This window comes from Pan troglodytes, chromosome 13, assembly GCF_028858775.2.
Source record: "Pan troglodytes isolate AG18354 chromosome 13, NHGRI_mPanTro3-v2.0_pri, whole genome shotgun sequence".
NCBI lineage: Eukaryota > Metazoa > Chordata > Mammalia > Primates > Hominidae > Pan > Pan troglodytes.
This window is the reverse complement of record NC_072411.2, coordinates 142,833,044-142,851,942: the sequence shown is the minus strand read 5'-3', so window position 1 is coordinate 142,851,942 and position 18,899 is coordinate 142,833,044. Positions and strand designations below refer to the sequence as shown.

Here is an 18,899-nt window from a genome sequence, read left to right as displayed (position 1 = left end):
GAACATCATCTCCTACCTGCCTGACTAGGCCCTAATCCCCAAAATGCAGATCTCTCTCACATTCTGGCCTCAGCTCCGTCGTTGTCATTAGTGCTGTTTGCCATCTGCCCCCGCTTTTGTGCATGTGGTGGGGTTGCAGCCCCTGTGGTTGTAGGCCCCTTAGAACTTCCACTGCCAGTGTGAGCCCCTCAACAGCTCTCTTATCCCTGGCAAGGTGTCTGGAAACATTTGAGATCTCTGTTCATCGGTACAGGTCCGAGAGTGGTCACATTGAAGAGAATCCCCCCTTCCCCTGCCAGCCTGAGGTGGGCCTGCAGCGTGAGAAAGCTTTGTTGTGTGAGACGTCTGCGCTTCATAGTTGTGTGGCTGGAGCATAACGTGGCCTAATAGAGAAGCTGGCCGCTAGGAGAGGGGTGCTGTGCTGATAAAACGTGCGACCTGCCAGGATTTGGAAGGTTGGCAGGCTGTTAGGTGGGGCAGAACATTTGGTAAAGCTCAACTGGGATGACTCATGAGGCAGACCGTGAGCTAAGTGTGCGTATCTAGTGGAGAGGCTGGGAAACAACACTGGCCTGAGTATCGGCCGGAGGCTGCATTGGACAAGGGACTGCGGGGAAGCGACGAGCTAAAAAAACATTCTGCACTTGCAAGCTGGGTGGAAGAGGAACAAAGGCCAGGAACACAAGGACTTAGGGCTGAAAGAGCCCTCCTGTGTACCCCACGGGCGGGCACAGAGCCAAGACAGATTGTGGCGAGGGTGCCATCCTGGATCCAGATGCCCTCCTGCCCCCAGGGTCATGACGCTGGGCACTGCTGCTGAGTTTCCCAAAGCCAGGTGTCAGGCACAGGTGCGCAGCTCAGCAGCGTCCGGAGGTGGTGCTGTGGGCGTGGCTGTAGGCACCTGGAGTGGAGTCACCCGTAGACCGCAGAGTCATTTCAAGAGCTGAATTGCAAAAGAAAGAAGAGGCCAGGATGAAAGTCTGTGACTGCTGGGACTTGAAAACAACCTTGGCGGGGAAGAGGCTGAGAAAGCAGTTCTGCCACTGAGCAGGGCTCCTTTGAGGACACCATCAAGCATGGTTAAGAAACAGGAAAGGGGTCCTCCCAAGGCTGGAGCCCCAGGCCACAAAGAACACGACTTGGGGGAGTGGGGTGTCCACTCCCAGGCAGGGGCCCTAGCTGTGCCTGCCTGGCAAGACTTTAGATGGCCATGCAGCAGGGGCTGCCAGGTGCCCTCCACACCCGCTTTCACAGGGGTTACTGCAGTCATCCTATCCCTGGGTGTGAGGGGCAGTGGCAGTCTTCTAGTTCCTAGGTCTCTGGATGGGGTGGCGCCTCCCCCAGACCTGATGTGAAGAAGGTACATGAAGCAACACATGTAGAGACGGCCCCAGACCCTAGACCAGAGTTGCCACCGCCACTGGAGGGGACTCATATGTCCTTGGGAGGGGAGGGGCGGGGCATCCAGAACAGGAAGGAGGGTGAGTGGGACATTTGGTGACTGGGGACTGGACAGTGATGCTATCAGGGTTATTTGCCCAGCACCTCCTGCCCTCCCCACTTCCTGGCTGCCATGTGTGGAGTGGGGCTGTGACTGGGCCTGGCCAGCGGGTTGGGAGGAAACGTGCTGCTTCTGGGCCACGGCATGTTGGCCAGGTGTGCGTGGCACTGAGATGGTGGCGCCACATCCTTGGGGACTGTGAAGGGCAGCGACACCTATCACCTGGGAAAATGGAAATCTCAGTTCTCCAAAACAAAACATGCCTGTCACCTTGTACCCATCTTGGGAAAGGATCACCACTGAGGCCGGGATTTGGCTTAAGCCACAGAGGTGAAGGCCCAGAGTGAAGGTGACACATGGCTTTCCTGTGACATCCAGAGGCTACTCAGGCCCAGGGGGTCCAGCCAAGGGGCTGGGCAGGATTCGGGGAGCCTGTTCTCGGGCTTATGTATCAGAGGAGGGGGCCACACCCAGCTCCTGACCAGCTCCAGGCCCCAAGTCCCGGCAGGCCAGCCCACCCTACACAGCCAGGAAGATGCAGGGGACAAGAGTCGTGAGAAAGAGCGCAGCAGATCAGGTTTGCAGAGTGGAAGTTTAATGGGACCATCACCGTGATACCCCATCACAGCAGTCCCAGGCTGGAGGCCCCAGGCCCTGGCCGCCTCTCCCAGCATGGTGGGCCTGGAGAGAGCACCAGCACCACCTCCCACTTTCCCTGGGGTATTGCTTTGCCCCTGTGCCTCCCACCCCAGGAAGCTACAAGAGACAGGCTGTCCTGTCCCCACACTCTCCCTGGGTCCTGGGACTCCCTGTTCTGAGGGGCTAAGGTTGCCTGGGGCCAGAGGGCCCTCCCCAGGGACAACCGTCCTCTCCCTGTGTCCCCTGCCCCCCACACTGAGGGAATGTCTGTGTCCTTGTTCCTCTGCCAGGGGCCAACTGAGGCTGCCAACCCCAGGGGCGGGGTGCAGGGCTGTGCGGGGAGGGTGGCTCAGATCCCTGCAAGGAGGCGTGCTGCAGGGACAGCACAGCCTGGGCCCCCGGCAGACATTAAGGCACAGTGTGGCGGTCACCATAGGGCTGCTGGGGCCCTTGCCCCGGGGCGGCACCTGGCAGGTGCTGGCATCTGGGGCTAGGCACAGCTGTCAGTGTTGAGACAGGAGGCATGGTGTGTGCGGGCTGGCCCCAGGGCCTGCAGTGCAAGAGAGCTGGGAGTGGGGAGGCCAGGTCCACAGGTCTCTGCCAGACACAAGGAGGTCCCTCTCCCCATTCTCCCTGCCTGGGAGAGCCCAGGGGAGGGGCTTGTGGGCCTGGGCAGAGCTCATGGCCAGAGCCGAGACGCAGTCATGGCAGGCCTGGCCCACAGAAGGCACAATTGTGGTGTCTGGGAGGTCGAGGGTCAGCCCGCCAACAGGGCTAGGCAGACACATTGACGTCCCTGAGAGAGATGGCACTGCTGGGGGCCTCGTCCCCAAGCAGCAGGGCCTGTGCGTCCGAGTCTGTGTCTGCTTCAGCCTTGCCCAGCTCCGTGCTGGGCTCTGAGGCGGGCTCTGTGCTGGAGCCCAGGCCCTGGGACAGGATCTGCTGGATGGCTCTGCGCAGGTTGGGGTGCAGCCGGCCCTGCGTCTGGTAGAAGACCTCCAGCGCGAAGGACTTGAGGGCACCGGTGCAGAGGTCCTCGTACAGCGGGATGGTGTACATGCGTGACATCTGCAGGAGGGGCACTCGGTCACACTGGTGGGCTCCCCAGGCCCCTCGAGCCAGCCCACCCTGCCAGCCCGGCCAGGCGGCCCTCCTGCCCCTGGCTTCCCAGCTTCATCATTAGGGCTGTGGCCTGGACTCCAGTGGCCAGGAGGCCTACCATTAGCCTCCCACCTCCACCCTGCCCTTCCAGGCCGACCATGGAGGCCCCATCTCCAGGGAACCTGGGCTGGAGGGAGCACGTACAGGGAGCAGGGCAGCCAGGGCCCACGGGCCTGAGGGCTCTGGCCTCCCTCTGAGGAGCTGGGACGTCCCCTCTGCCCAGACCAGGATGCTGAAGGCCCAGGGCCCAGCAGGCTGTGGTGGCCTGGACCCTAAACTCCTGCTCCCAGCTGGTCCCTTCCACAGCTTCTCCAAGAACTGGTGGAGTCCAGGCTGCCCTCTGGTACCTGCACCCGGTGCATGCCCCCACTCCCAACAGACCCCTACGTCTTCCCCGCCCCATTCTCCAGAATGTGCCTGGCCTGCCCCAAGGGCTCAGACTAGGGAGTCGGGTGGGACTCCCAGTCCGCACGGCTAGGCCGTTCCAGGCTGGCCCCCTGGGCAGGTGACCGCACCTGGCTCTCCAGGAAGCGCCGCACCCTGTGGAGGTCAGGATAGTAGTCGTTGCGGACCACAATCTGCAGCCAGCGGATGCGGATCTCAGCATTCATCGAGTCCAGCAGGGAGGAGTAGCACTTGGACAGGCTCATCACCACCTCTGCAGCGCAGGGGGCAGGTCAGGGCTGGGCCGCTGTTGCACCCCAGCCACTGGGCCGCCCCCATCAGCTGCAGGGACTCACCCTGCGGCAGCGGGGACCCATCCAGGAGCCGGTCCAGGAAGAGTGCTGTCTGGAAGGTCCTCCACTTGGAGATGTCAATGGCGCTGGCTGAGGCAGCTGCCTGGTCCAGAGGTTCTGCGGTCCACAGCTGGAAAAGGGCCTCCACGGGCCGGGTCAGGCTGGATCCCTGAGACAGGTCCGGCTCAGCCAGCGGTGGGCCTGTGGCATTGAGCCAGCGCTCGAATTCCAGCCCTAGAGGGGAGAAGTGACCCTGGGGTCCCTGCCCAGGCTAGGGAGGGGCTGCCTGAGCAATCTGCCCAGGAGACCCCAGACCCTGAGTGTGTTCCAGGCAGGTGGCCTGTTCCAGGGACGTGGGCTGTTCAGGAAGGCGGAGTCAGCTCCAGCCAGCACTGCCACTTGAAGCCACTGAAGGGGCTTCTGTGAAGGGGTACAGGGAAGCAGAGACTTGGGTTGGTGACCAAGGGACTTGCACCCACTCCACGCCTCTCCTGGGTGGAAGACAATGAAGTAGTCTAAACCCAACCTCAGTGCTGGTGGAGGCCACCTGCGCCATGAACCAGCAGGGGCGGGATGGGGGCAACAGGCTCTTAAGATGATATTCCTACTCTTAAAGGGCAGTGCCCATTCCCTACCCACAAAAAGCTCTTGATGCACTTGCTGTACCTTCCAAAACTTGGTGTCACCATGCACAGCCCTCCCAGTGGCACCTCACCACCCTCCAGCAATTCTGGCCTCTCCCTCAATGTCTGAACCCTGCAGTGCCTTCCTGGGCCCCAAGCCCTCAGACCCTCAGGGACACCTTTACAAGTGACGCATAAACAGGGCTGGCTGCTGTTCTCCAGCTCCAGGACACCCCCGTCACCCGCCCTTCCTGCACCAGGCCCTTTGCACACCTGGTTTCCATGGCCCGCTTCCTGGGAGTGCCTGACTCGGCCTGCTTAGCCTTGTGCCACCGGCCCCAGGGAGGCCCCCAACCCCAGCCCTGTTCTCATAGCATACCAGCCTGGGGCCCACATGGTCCAGCAAGGGTTGGCTGAAGGACAGACAGTGAACTGACAGGGCTTTCCTCCAGGTGGAGTGGCCCCTCAGGCAGCAGAGGCCCCGCCTGTCATCACACCCACGGCTCCCTGGCTGCAGGGTTGGGGGTCAGCCTCACCTGCCCGGCAGTCCACGCTCTGCTCCTTCAGCTCCGGGAAGAAGCTCAGGAAGGAGTCCAGCAGGTCCTGGGCCACCACGCTGGTGAACTTGTACTTCTCCACATAGGCCTGTGTGGCAGAGGTTGGGCCTCAGCAGGCCTGGAAGGGCGGGGCACAGGCAGCCCCACCAGAGGCCTGCAGGGCACTGCAGGGCGTGCGCCAAGGTACGTGCTGGGCACAGGGGCAGCTAGTGGGCACTGCGGAGCCAGCACTTGGCACGCAGGCCCTGCCAAGGGACCAAACAGGGTGGCAGAAGGGGAGGTGGCAACCCAGGCACTCCCCACAAAGAAAGGCAGACTAGGTCCCAGCCAGGCTCACAGGCCCCTGCCAGTTCCACCCCAACTGCCGCAAGAGCAGGCAGCCCTGTGAGCCGGGGAGGGGCTGGGGGCAGATGGCAGCAGGGCCGTCCCGGGCAGGGGGCTGCTCACTCGGAGAAAGTCATCAAAGCGCTGTGGGTCTCCGCAGAGCTGGGACAGGTAGTACACGAAGCAGTAGCCCTTCTCGTAGGTGAACAGGTTCATCAGGTGGCTGGGATTCACTCCTGCAAGGTGAACACCCACCTGGGCTGGCGTCCGAAACCACCAGTGTCCCGTGGAATAGGGAGGGGCAGTGGTCAGGCTCCGAGGAGCAGCAAGGGCCAAGCGCCACTGTCCCTCACATGTCCAGATGTGTACTGATGCCCTGGGCGTGCAGCGGCAGGGCCTCGGGGAAGACTGAGGACTCACACACCACTGTGACCGCTGCTCAGAGCCAGGGAAGCGGCGGTGGCTGTGGGAGCCTGGGGAGGCCTTGCCCTGGCCAGGGGCTCCCAGCTTGGCCTTGGCAGGGGTCCAGGCACAGTGCAGGACAGAGAAGCCACAGCCAGAACACACGAAGGGCAGGCAAGGAGGCCTTGAGGGGTGACATCCCCAGTTCTGGGAGCGGGTCCTGAGGAGCAGGTACCTGGCTCCAGCTTGACTTGCAGTTTGCTGACCGGGCTGTCCTCTCCCAGAAGCTTCATCTGCCGGTGCAGGGCATCCAGGCGGAAGGCAGTCTCCAGGCAGGTGAAGGCAGCACCTGGATGGGGTCCGGAGACAGAGGAGAGGTGAGGGGGTGTAGGGGTCGTCGGGGGAAGCAGGAGGTGTGGGCACCTGCAGCATGGCAGGGGGGCCAGGCTAGGCTCTCTGCCCCTGGACCAGTGCCCAGGCCCCCCGTGGCTGCCCTCCCCGGCCCTGGCCACACCGTAGGTCTCGGTGGGCACCTGCAGCATGGCAGGGGGGCCAGGCTAGGCTCTCTGCCCCTGGACCAGTGCCCAGGCCCCCCGTGGCTGCCCTCCCCGGCCCTGGCCGCACCGTAGGTCTCGGTGGTGATACGGCGCTGGGCATAGGTGGCCAGGCCCTCGCTCAGCCACATCTCTTCCCACGTGGCGTTGGTGACAGCGTTGCCGAACCAACTGTGGGCCACCTCGTGGATGACATCGATGACCAGGAACTCATCGCTCTCCAGGATGGAGGAGATGATGAAGGTGAGGCAGGGGTTCTCCATGGCCACGATGGGGAAGGAGGGTGGCAGGAAGACAATGTCGTACCTGCACCGGGAGGGCGGTGAGGGTGGCAGACCTCGGGGCTCAGACTCCCACCCTGCACACCCGCACCCCACCTTCCACCCAGCGGGGATCAGCCCAGCCCCTGCGGTGAGCTCCGCTTCCTCCCCAGGAGATGGGGACAGGACACCCCAGGGGTCAGACGAGGGGCTCCCCCTCTGACTCCTTCCAGCCAGCCAGGTCCACAGGTCCCCGGGGCCTACCTGCCCCACATGTAGGGCCCATACAGCCGCTCAGCTGCACTCAGCCACTGCTCCACTGCGCCCGACAGCTTGCTGGTGGCCGTGGGCAGGAGGCATGGCTCAGCCCACACGCGGCTCCTGGTGCATGCAGAGAGGGTGAGCTGAGGCCGAGCAGCCCCAGCCCCGCTCACCCCACCAGGCTCTCCCACTGCCCTGGGGCTCCAGTAACACCCACACCTCACCCAGCCTGGCTGACCACCCCAGCCTACAGCCCGCCCTGCCTCACTGGATGGGCAGCCACCCTGGCCCTTCCCACAGCAGGGCAGAGCTGCATTCCAGGGGCCACTTAGCTCATTTTATCTCTGGGCTGAAGGGACCAACGAAGGTATGAGGGTGCCAGGCTGTGCGGGGGCCTTGGCAGGAAGGACCAGTTTGCAGGGCAGGCACTGGGTGGGCCAGGCCGCCAGGGCCCTGGTGGTGGCACCAAGGCAGGGGCAGGGCTGGCCCAGAGCACCCAGAGGCCAGTGGGGGTCCTCAGCAGGGCAGCTGTGGACACAGGCCACAGACCCCCGGTGGGGCTCTCCCCGAGGCCTGGGCAGCCCCAGAAGGCCCCAGCAGGAGGCCCTACCTGGGCCCGATGTCTGCCGGCTTGAGGTCTCCGGCCACCAGGGCCACGAGGTAGGCGGGCACGGGGTGCTCCATGTGGAAGTGGAAGACGCCTTCTTCCTCCATGTATGCACTCCGGGTGGCACTCATCAGCACCTGCACCCCCGATGGCGCCTGTAAGGAGGCCGGACTGAGACCGGGTGGCCCCACCGTCAGCACACCCACAGCCCAGGCCGGGGAGCCTGTCAGGCAGCCCCATATTCGTAGCAGGAAACACTACATCCCCATCAGGGAACGTTTCTGTCAGAGAACTTCTCTCCAAAGAACTGCCACCCTCCACTCGGAACCCCTAGCTCCCAGCCTGCAAACCTCGTCCCAGCACAGAGGGTGCTGCCAAGTTCGGGCCCGGTGACCCACAGACCCCACTGGGGATCAGCAGCTCTGTCTGGAGACCCCTTGTCTGGGGACCCTGCAGTGCCACTGGGGACTCACCCCAGGTCCAGGACCCCGACCCCTCAGGCCCGTTGGAGGCAGCCCAGCTTCCCCTGTTCCCTGCAAAGCGGCTCCTCCCATAGAGTAGGGAGGGTGGGCTCCTGCTAGCACTGTGGCCTGCTGGCAGCTGGGGCCACAGCCCAGGCAGGTAGGAGCAAGGGGGAGGTGGCGTGGCCAGGCCACTGGGCTGTCCTGGGAGCAAGGTGACGGCAGCTGACGGCCCCTGACCTTGACGACGGCAGAGTAGGTGCACTTCACGGCAGGTGTGTCGAAGCACGGGAAGAAGGAGCGGTTGCACACGGAGTGGCCCTGGGTGAAGACGAAGGGCTTGGCGCAGCCATAGGTCAGCTCTGGGTCCAGCCACCAGATCTGTGGGCAGGATGGCCCATCAGCAGACGGCCACCCAGCTGGGGTGCTGGGCCCTAGCCACTGGGCAGCAGCCTGAAAGAAGGCAGGAGGCTCTGGGAGGGGACAATGGCCAGATTATCTTGCTGGGTTCGAGGGCCAATAGCCACCCCTTAGCCTTCACTTGCCTGCCTGGGCAGGGAGACATCCAGGGCAGGTGACCCAGGGTGTGGCCTGCACTGTGTCATCAGGGCCAGCCAGACCCCAACCCAGGCAGGAGGCCCTGTGTCAGGTAGCCGACGGGGGCATCTCCCAGCTAACGCCAAGGGGAAAAAAGGGAATAGCCCATCATTGCATTATCTTAGCTTTCATAGGGAAACTGAGGCACAGTAGGGACACACTCAGTCCAAATTCCCAGCAGTTGATTTGGTCATGGTCAGGAAAAGGAGGCTGGGATGTGGAACCTGGGAAGCCAGAGCCTCCTGATGGCTATGCACTGGCAGGCAGCACGCCCGGGCCCAGAGCCACCCTGAGCCCAGGCAGCCTCGCCTGAAGGGACCCCGCAAGAGACAGGCTCCAAGCCAGGGGACAGCAAGCAGGGAGTGGAGGCCAGGCCAGAGGCCCCTGCTGGCAGGGGACAGGAGTGGCCAAGGGAAGGTTGGCTGGGGCCGCTGCCTGGAGGCCGGGGGCTGCGGTGAGTGCTGTGGAATGGGTGTGCTCACAGCAGCTGCTACCCACCTAAGGTCACCCCCCCGGCAAACCTCTCATCTGCACCAAAGCTGTTGAGGCTTTCCTCACCCCTAGATGCCGAGGCCAGGCCCCAGCCCCACTGAGAAGCCTGCACCCCCGGGGCCCTCCTGCCACTATCCTGCTGCACCCGTCTCATCTTCCTTCCAGGAATTCTGACCTCTCCAGTGAGGGCAGCTCAGAGTCTGGGAGGGGGACCCTCTTCCAACCACAGCCACATCACCTTCGTCCCAAGTCAGCCCTGCACGTCGTACCCACCCTCCCCTCTGCCGGAATGAGATAGTCAAGGCAAACTGAATTGCTCTTCGTGCAGAGGCCCTCCCATGACCATGAGTAGAAGGCGCCCCCAACATGCTTCTAAGACTGGACAAGTGGAATCCACAGCTGAGGGCCGCCACTGAGGGCCTGGAGGATCCCAGACCAGGAGGGCTCCCTCCCCCGCAGGCCCGGCCAGACCCCTGCCAGCACTCTCAGATCTCTTCCAAACTTCCTGTTGGTGCCCTGGCCCTGCTGGGCAGCAAGGTGGCACAGGCGTCTCCCATTCCTGCTGAGCCCTGGGCTGCCAGGGTGTTCAGGGCCCACCTGGGGAGCCATTCACAAACGCAGCCTCCCCCTTGGGGAGGGGCTGGGACCTGGGAATCTGTATGAAGGAACCTCCCTGCAGGAGTCTCCCCAACCCTTCAGCCTGCACGGCCCCCTCACAATTACTCCTCTCCTGTGGCCTTGCCTCACCCTCCTGAGGCCCTTCTCAGGCTCTGCCCACTCACACCTCTCCCTACTGCCCCATGTCCACCCCACAGCCTCAGTAGCCTGGGTGTCTTCCCAGATACCAGCAGGGCCCACAGCTCTCCACTTGCCCTGAAGTGAGGGGCTGGGGCAGACCCCTAGACAGGACAGGCCCTGCCCCACAGATGGGGCACCAATCCCCGTCAGGGCACCCGGGCACAGGTGCTGATGGGCTGGTGGAAAAGGAACAAGGCTGAAGGGCTCCAGACGCTGCAGGGCAGGAAGAACGCTGTTCTTGCTGGGGTGGGGTGGGGGTGCGGGAATGGGCCCAAGCATCTGCAGCACCTCCAAAAAGCCTCTGGGGGCCTGGGGCCCACTGGCAGGGCCTCCCAGGGAGCTCCCGCTGCATCCTCCCTGGCACAGGGACAGGCTTAGGGATTTGGGCCTGAGTCCCTGGAACATGCAGGAAGAGAAGGGGACTCCACGTGTGGCCCCAGCCCCATGGCGCTCACATACAAAGGTGCATGCCTGAGGTTAGAGTCGAATACTCTGCCTTCTGCAAGTGGGGTGGCTCATAGGCCAGGTGACGCTAGGCCCCCTGTCCACAGCCTGCCAACCCTGACACCACTCAGACTTGGGGGACTATGCCACTCTCCCTGCCCAGAGTACCCAAGGGCCACCCAGTAGGCCATAGGAAGCCAAGAGACAATGGCCACCCTTGCTCACTGGGCCCTGTTCACAGCAGCCTGCTGAGGGCCCTGGTCCGGCCACTCTGCAGGCCAGTGTTGGGCGGACCAGACACGTGGGCTCCAAACACGGATCAAGGCCAAGGAGAAGCCCATCCCTCAGTTCTCACCTGTCATACTGGGAGGCATACTTGCCACCTGTCAGAGCCCTGGAATACCACAGCAGGGGCGGGGCCGGCTGGCCAGCGGCCTGCACACCCACAGGGGTTCTGGGAAAAAGGTGAGGTGGCAGGTCCTGCTTAGGGTTCCTGGGAAATGTACAGGAAGCCCATAGGGGTGCACTGGTCTGGGTTCTTCCTGCCCAGATGTCACCTTGGCTCTTTGTGGCCTGAAGCCTCTCGACCACCTCTCCACCACCCTGTCCATTTATGTGCCGTGACCAGTGACAGCTGGACTTCCCAGCGCCTCCACAGCTGTGTGTGTGTTGCATATGTCGGGTGTCACATGTGTGCCGTCCATACCACCTAGGGATGCAGTATGAACCCCCATGCTGTAGGCAGGAAAGGCCCTGCTCCATCCTGTACACACCCCCACTGGTGGAGGTGGAGGGGGTGCTGCAGCCACAGCGCCAGCCTCAGCCACCTGGCCTTTCTTGCGGAGTCTCTGGAGTGGTGGGTACCCAGTGTGCAAGCCCTGCAGAGCCTATGTGTGTCTATGTTGGGGTCGCGGGGCCCACTGGTCTCAACACTCCACCAGTGCTGGCCAAGGAAGCCCCAAACCGAGCATCACAATCTCCATGGCCCTTTCCTCTGCCTCTGGCTTGGACTCATCTGCACGCCCTGGTCACATGGAGGCCCTTCCGCAGCTGACACTCCAGCCCAACCCTCGGTGCCAGGATCCTGCAGATGTACACCTCGGTGGGTGACAGAAGCTGCTCATGTCCCCAGGCAGGGACCAAACACCTGAACGGGAGGCTTCCCTGAGTGACATGCTGTCCCGTGTCCCCGCAGGACTCCGGCTTCTATCCAAGGGTCCTAAGGGCTCACAGGCAACAGCTGGGAATCACCGGGGTGGGGGGAGGGGGGCACCTGTAGGGCGCAGATTCGCGTCCCTCAGCCTGGCCGTGCGGCGAGAGGCCGCTAGCAGCGCCCTGCGGACCGGCCCGCAGCCCCGGCGCCCGCCCCGGACTCACGGCGGGGGCGTCGGTCGAGGTGTACCGCAGGATGACCTGGAAGGGCTGGTGCGCCTGCAGCTCGGGCGGCAGCGTGACGGTGAGCGAGGAGCCGTAGTCGGTGAACGGGTCCACCCTGAAGGCCAGCGGACAGCAGGCGGGCTCGGAGCCGGGCGCCTCGGGGAAGGCGGGCAGCGGGGGCGGCGGCGCGGGCCCCGGCCCGGGGGCGGAGAAGGCGAAGGCGCAGGGCGTCTCGGCGGCGGCGGCGGGGGCGCGACGGAAGGCGGCTGAGTGCAGGCGCAGAGCCGGGTGCGCGTCGAGCACGAGCGCGCGGGGCGCGGGCCGCAGCGCGCACAGCTCGAGCACCAGGCAGCCGGCCAACTCGCGCGCCTCGGGCCGCAGCTCCAGGCCCAGCTGCAGGTGGCGGAGGCGGAAGAGCTGCGCGCTGGAGGCCGAGGCCACGTCCAGGGCGGGCGGCGGCTCGGGCGGCGGGCGGACGGGCGCGGCCTCGGCGCCGGGCGCCTGGCGGCAGCAGCACTGCGCGGCCATGGCCGCCGGCACTAGGTGAAATCCATGGGCGGCGGCCGCGCCGGGCCGCGGGCGAGGGGCGCCGGGCGGCGGCGGCGGGGCGCGGGCACAACAGGAAGTCGCGCCGGGAGCCGCCCGGCCCGGCCCCGCGCCGTGCGCCGCCCCGCTCGGGCTCCGCTCGGCCGCCGCCGGGGGCGCTGTGCGCGGGGCCGGGGCGCGGGGCCGGGGCGCCGGGCGGGGAGGGCCAGGAGCCAGGGGCGCGGGGAGCCGGGGAATCGAGCGCGGCGCGGGGCCTGGGCGCGCGGAGCCGGTGAGCAGCACCCCCAGCCCCTCGCTTCCTCCCCGGGCGGCGCCCGGGAGATCCCAGGAGGCGGGATCGCTGCTCCCTCCCAGACACTGCCGGCCAGGCCCCTGGGGCAGCTGCTGAAGGGACCCGGGAACCTTGGGGCCACAGGGGCAGGCTGCTTCCAGGTGTGGTTCGTGTTCCCGAGGAGCGCAGCGTCGCGAACTCAATGTCATCCTTTCATCCGGGGCTACGGGCAGGGCAGGATTCTCCTGGCACCCCTGCCACTCCCCCAAGTCTACAGGTGTGGTGGTCTGTGCTGTGGGCCCTGCGGTGCGAGAAGCTCCGGAGCCTTCACGCAGCGCTGTCAACTACAGCAGCCACCAACCACGTGTGGCCATTTAGATGCGAATTAAATACAGTTAGAAGTTCAGTTCCTTCGTGGCAGGTGGAGTGAGTGAGTGTGTGTGTCTTCCTGGGAGGAGTGGCTAATGGACAAAGCAGGCAGGAATCATTTCCACAATCGCAGAAGTTCCTCTGGGCAGTGCTGGGGACCTCTCATTTGGGAGCCCTGTGCTGGGGTACGAAGGAGGGTCTGGCCTGCCTGTTCCCACCCCATCCGCCAGGTCCACCCTTCCCAACGCCATTCTCTGTGGACCTGGCGAAGGCTGCCCAAGGCTGAGCCTGTCCAGGAGCCTGAGCCCCGAGGGAAGGGGTGCTCGCCTGGCAGAAGCTGCTAGTGAGCTCACAGCGGTTGAATTTTGAGGCTGTGGAATAACAGGGGCCACCATGATGTCGCTGTTGTCATCAAGTAAGAATTCAAATTCCTAGGGACAAGGGGCTTCTGGGGCTGGGGAACTATCCAGGAACCCAGGACACCTCTCTCTTCTGCTCCATTGAGGTGTGGCCGTGCAGGGCTGGACTCGGGTACCGCACTCGACTCAGCGTCAGCCCTGAGTAGTGTTTCCTGTGTCTGGACTCAGTCTCCTCGTTGTGTAACCCTCTGTGTCTACCCTTCTTCCGTGGGGCGGGAAGGAAGGCTGAGAGGGAGAGTGTGCGTTCACGTTTGCGGGACAGAGCACTGAGGCATCATTTCAGTTTTCCCGTAGGACCTCAGGTCCCCACGTGCCCTCTTTAGGGACACGGCCACGATCTTGGGGCACCCATCCCAAACTCACCAGGAACCCCTAGGCTTACACAGTCACCCAGAGGTGTGGATCAGCCTTGCATCCAAGGCTGACAGGGAAGACAGCTGAGATGGGACCCTCCTCACTGCCCTCAGCGCCCTGCCCGGTGGGGCCCTGCAGTGCCAAGGGCAGACTGTTTTCGATGGCACCCCCAGTTCTACGGGGCTCTCCAGAGCCCACCGGGCCATGTTCCTGGCTGGAAGAACCTCAGTTCTGCACACGCAGTGCCACACTAGCTGGGCCTGGCCGTCCGGGGGGCAAGTCACCACAGGGAGCTTGGGGTCTTGCCACCCAGAGCCCCGCATTGGACTCAGGGAGCAGAGTTGGGGTCTCGCCCTGGGCACCTCTCCGCGGCCAGTTCTGCACACAGGAGTCCAGAGTTGCTGTGGCACCTCCTCCCCGGGGGTCCAGGGGAGCGCCTCCCACCGCGCACGTATGTGAGGAGCTGCCCTACTGCACCCCATGGTGCGGGAGGCGCGGCTGAGCCGAGAGGGCGGGGTCTGCAACTGAGCCGCAGGAGCCTCTCGCGCCGGCCCCGCCCCGCCCCGCCCCGCCCGAGGAGGCCCCGCCCCCGCCTGCCTGACACCCCCTGGCGGCGGGAGGCTACGCCGCATCCAGGCCTGGGCAGACACCTCTGACTTCTCTAACCCTGGCAGAGGAGCCTGGACGTCGCGACTGTCAGCCCTGGCTTTCTCCCACAGGAGTTTTCATACTCCAGCTTTTTGGTGATCAGCGCAGTGAAGTGGCTGCGCGGCATCTGCACCCCAGCCTTCCCCTGATGCACCCGAGGGAGGGGTTCCTGGCTTCACCCACTAGGAGGTGGGTGTGGGCATGGAGGGTTCTAGCAGGCTGGGGAGGGCAGCAAAGCTTCCAGGAAGAAGCAGTGTTCAGACAGGGCCGCGCCCAACCCCGACAGAGGACCAGGGAGCTACCAGTTCTCAGATGGAGCTGATGGGCTAAAAAGGTCTGATGTGACCCACAGGTTTCCTTCAACCTGGCCGGGGCCCTGCTGCCCTTGTCCCCTTGTCACCAGGGCCAGGTCAGCAGGTAAAGGGTGTGCCCTGCCCTGAGGCAAGGGCAGCCGAGGTTTTCATCAGGGTGTTGTGAGCAGGGCTGAGCCGCGGGGGAAACCGCAGGCCCAGGTCCTCCCTCCTCTCCAAGCCACTGTTCCTCACCCGCTAGTGGAGACCGGCGGCTGCTTCCTTCCGGGTTGATGAAAAGGTTGCATGAGTCATGAGGAGCTTATCTAGAGAGGCCAGCGGCAGGCAAGCCCTCCACAGAGATGGGGACTGCCCTGGGCACCAGCTTGTGATGGGGGCCGCGGTCCACAGCGATGGGTGGTGCCGACTGGTGACACAGGGCATAGAGGGGCAGCGACCAACAAGGTGTGGCCTATGCTTGAGGCCCAGGTACACAAGGCATGGGGAGAGAGAAGGCCCTTCTCACTACCACCCCCACGCTTGGCTGACAAAACCCGTGCTTCCCATCCCCCCAGCTTTGGGCTCTGCCGCATCAGAGATGTTCGGTCCCCAGGTGGGATGCTTTTGCTTAGGAACACAACCGGGTCTCACTGGGAGGGTGGCTCAGACACGGCCCAGCCACGGAAGCATGAGACAACACAGGGCTGGCTCTGGCAGGTGGGCATGAGGCTTTGTGAGGCTTGGGGGCCAGGAAGAGTGGTGCCTCCTACTTCTCTCTGGTGGTGCAGTACAGGTAACGGAGGCCACAGCACCTGTGTGGGCAGCCATGCAGGGCCTGGGGCCTTAAAAATGAAGGATCGAGTCACGCCACCAGGTGAAGGCCATAAGCAGCTTAGGCACTGGCTGAGGGTAGAACATGGAACGAGTATTGGAAAAGGCAGATAAGCACCAACCACAGTATTTTACTCATTGCCGCATACAGGATGTAAATACGCGTAGTTGTATATATTAACCAATGACTACGTTATCTGTGATTCACATGTATTACACACATTTTCCTTTTCTTCCCCCACTCTTATTTAAGGAGTGTTGATTCTGGGATAGTCTTTAGGCCACAGGATGTCCAGGAGAGGCGGTGTCTGAACTAAAGAAGGAATCAACATGCTTGGATGCCTCCAGTGGTGGCTTATGGGGTTCCACCCTCACACGGCAGGAGAGGCAGCACCTCGTTGGCTTGACAGTAGCTATGTGACCTTAGGTTGGGGTGCAATGTTGGTGAAACAGAGGTCAAAGTAGGAGAGGGGTGCAGATGCTGGAGGCCTCCTGGGTTCCCTCACCAGGCCGTCTGTCAGCACAGCCTCCTTCTCCCCTGCCTGTCACAGGAGGGGCTTCCCATGTTCGGTGCCCAGATGAGACCAGTGAGAGGTCCGGGAGGTGGGAGGAAGGAGATGCAGTGGCTTCAGCAGCTGGTGGGCAGGAGGCTCTGCTGGCAGCTCCAGGTGCCCTCCACAGCCAGGACATCAGGCAGTGGGGATCTGGGTGGCAGGTCCCTGTGACTCCCCTATGTCTCCTCTCCTGTCCTTGGCTCCCCAGCCTTCTTCTCCCTGCATTCAGTTTCTTTCTGCCCAGTTCCTTAAGTGGTTTAGATTTTCCTGACCAAGGCTTGTTTAATAAGCTGAGCTGACCAGAGGGAGAGGATGGAGCAGATGGTGGTGCAGCGGTCCGTGTGGTCTGATGCGCAGACCGTTGCCTCACCATCAGGAGGGGACAGAGACCCTCTTGAGCTGCGTTCCAGGAAGATGGGGCTTAACTGGGAAAAATGAAAACTCAGTGTGGAGGCGAGTGCACTGGGCGGCCGTGGTGCCGTGGGACCATGGACCTCAGAGGGCACTGGTGGCAGGACCGCAGAGCGGGCCCTTCAGCCTGCCACTGAGGTGGAGGATTCTCTTGTGAAGAAAGCAGTAGGAAGGATGGAAAACCATACGTCCTAGAGAGGCATCTGGAGCGGTTTCAGTTTTGATTGCTGTTATTACTACTGATAACTGAGCAAAAGTGGTGATGATGCTTGAGAGAAATTTCTGCAACCCACAGTCAGCAATTATATGTACAGCCAAGTACAGCGTGTGCTCATTTCTCCCTCGATTTTTGAATCTGCAGTTTACCAAAGCTGCCAATGCTTTCTTATTATTATTTTATTGCAGCAAATTCCAGATGTGTCTCCAACGGGAAAATATACAACCCTCTTGCCTTTGATGATTATTCTTATGATTTCAGGCATTAAAGAGGTTATACATCATAAATGACATGGCAGACAAAATAGTTAAGGAACACAAAACTGTTATGACAAGATTCATGGGACACGATTAAGTGGAAAGAGGTGAATGTGGGTGACACTGTGAAGGCCTCGAATGGGGAGCTCCTTCCTGCAGACACAGTCCCGATGTGTTCATATAGCAACATCTAATCCGGATAGAGAGACAAATGTAAGACACGGCAGGCTTTGCCAGAAACAGCTGAAATGCAAACAGAAAACCAGCTGTTAGGCCTATCTGGAAAAATAGACCGTGAAGCACCTGATCGTCATTTCAATGGCTGAGCTTCCGCCTAGGTGGTAAAAGCCCTGTTCCAATTGGGCCTGACCGGGTCTTGTTAAGAGGTACACAGCTTAGAAATGCTCAGTGGATTGGCCGGGCAAGGTGGCTCACGCCTGTAATCCCAGCGCTTTGGGAGGCCGAGGCGGGAGGATCATGAGGTCAGGAGATTGAGACCATCCTGGCTAACACAGTGAAACCCCGTCTCTACCAAAAATACAAAGAAATTAGCTAGGCGTGGTGGCGGGCGCCTGTAATCCCAGCCACTCAGGAGGCTGAAGGACGAGAATGGCATGAAGCTGGGAGGCGGAGCTTGCAGGCTGAAGCAGGAGAATGGCATGAAGCCGGGAGGCGGAGCTTGCAGTGAGCCAAGATGGCGCCCACTACAGCCTGGGCACCAGAGTGAGACTCTGTCTCAAAAAAAAAAAAAAAAGAAATGCTCAGTGGATCACTGGCATAGTTGTTTACACTGGCTTTGAAACCAAATTCCTGCAGAATTCTGTCAAATCACCTCAAGAGATCAGAGATTAAGAAAGTGACAATGGGCAGGTCTCCCTTTGGTTCCTGCTGCTCTGGTCATGTCTGTAGTGAGCTGCGTGGGAGCCGTGCTATGGAATAAAAAGTATGGTGACATTTGGTACCTGAAAGAGGATTCCAGCTCACAGCATTGTGTTTGACATACTGGTGTTCATCATCTTATAACAGTACCTCATCCCCATTAGTCTGCTGGTCACTATGGAAATTGTGAAATATATTCAGGCCCAGTTTATAAACTGGGATCAAGATGTGCATTATAAAGTAAATAGTGTCCACACCATGGCCAGCACATTCAATCTCAGTGAAGAACTTGGGCAGGTAAAATTTCTATTTTCTGATAAAATGGGAACCCTCACTTGCAATATTAAGACATTTAAGAAGTACCACTGCAGGTGTCATTTATGGTGCAACACCTTCCATCCGAGCCCTGATATTTTAATTACCCCAGTTTATTGGAGAACATTGAGAATGGCCATCCCACAGAAAACTATATAGACCAATTTCTTACCCTGTTATCTGTGTGCCACACTGTTATCCCTGGAAATATTATAATCTACCAGGCTTCCTCCCCGGATGAAGCAGCTTTAGTGAAAGGAGCAAAAAAACTTGGCTTTGTTTCCCTACAGGAACACCATACTCTGTCACCGTAGAAGCCGTGGGTGAAAAAATCGCTTTTGAAATTCTTAATGTCCTGGAGTTCTCTAGTAACAGAAAAAGGAGGCTGGGCACAGTGGCTCACGCCTGTAATCCCAGCATTTTGGGAGGCTGAGGTGGGTGGATCACGAGGTCAGGAGTTCGAGACCATCCTGGCTAACATGGTGAAACCCCCCATCTCTACTAAAAATACAAAAAATTAGCCGGGTGGGGTGTCACACACCTGTAGTCCCAGCTACTCAGGAGGCTGAGGCAGAAGAATCACTTGAACCAGGGAGGCGGAGGTTGCAGTGAGCCGGGATTGCGCCACTGCACTCCAGCCTGGGCAACAGAGACTCTGTCTCAAACAAACAAAAAAAAAGAAAGAGAGAAAGAAAAAGGATGTCCGTAATTGTCCGAACTCCTATGGGACAGCTCCAGCTGTA

The 18,899-nt window shown here is 61.5% G+C and overlaps 1 protein-coding gene and 1 non-coding gene across 3 annotated transcripts; both read right to left on the bottom strand.

Annotated features, from left to right (window-relative positions):
- Window positions 1–2,074: 2,074 nt before the first annotated feature.
- Window positions 2,075–12,434, bottom strand: RNPEPL1 (arginyl aminopeptidase like 1). 2 transcript variants are annotated; one of them, XM_016950882.4, is made up of 11 exons: window positions 11,796–12,434; window positions 8,328–8,468; window positions 7,630–7,781; window positions 7,023–7,139; window positions 6,569–6,804; window positions 6,180–6,293; window positions 5,666–5,778; window positions 5,198–5,306; window positions 4,042–4,272; window positions 3,817–3,959; window positions 2,075–3,208 (listed from the first exon to the last, which is right to left on the bottom strand). In XM_016950882.4, exons 1-11 carry the CDS (start codon window positions 12,321–12,323, stop codon window positions 2,915–2,917), a joined length of 2,178 nt encoding a protein of 725 aa, XP_016806371.2. In that variant the 5' UTR covers window positions 12,324–12,434; the 3' UTR covers window positions 2,075–2,914. The 2 variants fall into 2 exon arrangements, with proteins under 2 accessions (XP_016806371.2, XP_024210936.1); XM_024355168.3 differs by having other exon boundaries at window positions 4,042–4,239; window positions 11,796–12,427.
- Window positions 12,435–16,866: 4,432 nt separating this feature from the next.
- Window positions 16,867–17,891, bottom strand: LOC100609955 (uncharacterized). The gene is made up of 2 exons (XR_010149972.1): window positions 17,795–17,891; window positions 16,867–17,152 (listed from the first exon to the last, which is right to left on the bottom strand). It is a non-coding gene; the product is annotated as an uncharacterized LOC100609955 (transcript).
- Between the last annotated feature and the right edge of the window lie 1,008 nt (window positions 17,892–18,899).

Coding starts and splice junctions, on each gene's coding strand:
- RNPEPL1 (XM_016950882.4), bottom strand. CDS start 12,323: ATGGCCGCGCAGTGCTGCTGCCGCCAGGCGCCCGGCGCCGAGGCCGCG. Junction 7,782..8,327: donor CCTACTCTGCCGTCGTCAAG/GTCAGGGGCCGT, acceptor GCCTCCTTACAG/GCGCCATCGGGGGTGCAGGT. Junction 5,307..5,665: donor GCTTTGATGACTTTCTCCGA/GTGAGCAGCCCC, acceptor TCTGCCACACAG/GCCTATGTGGAGAAGTACAA.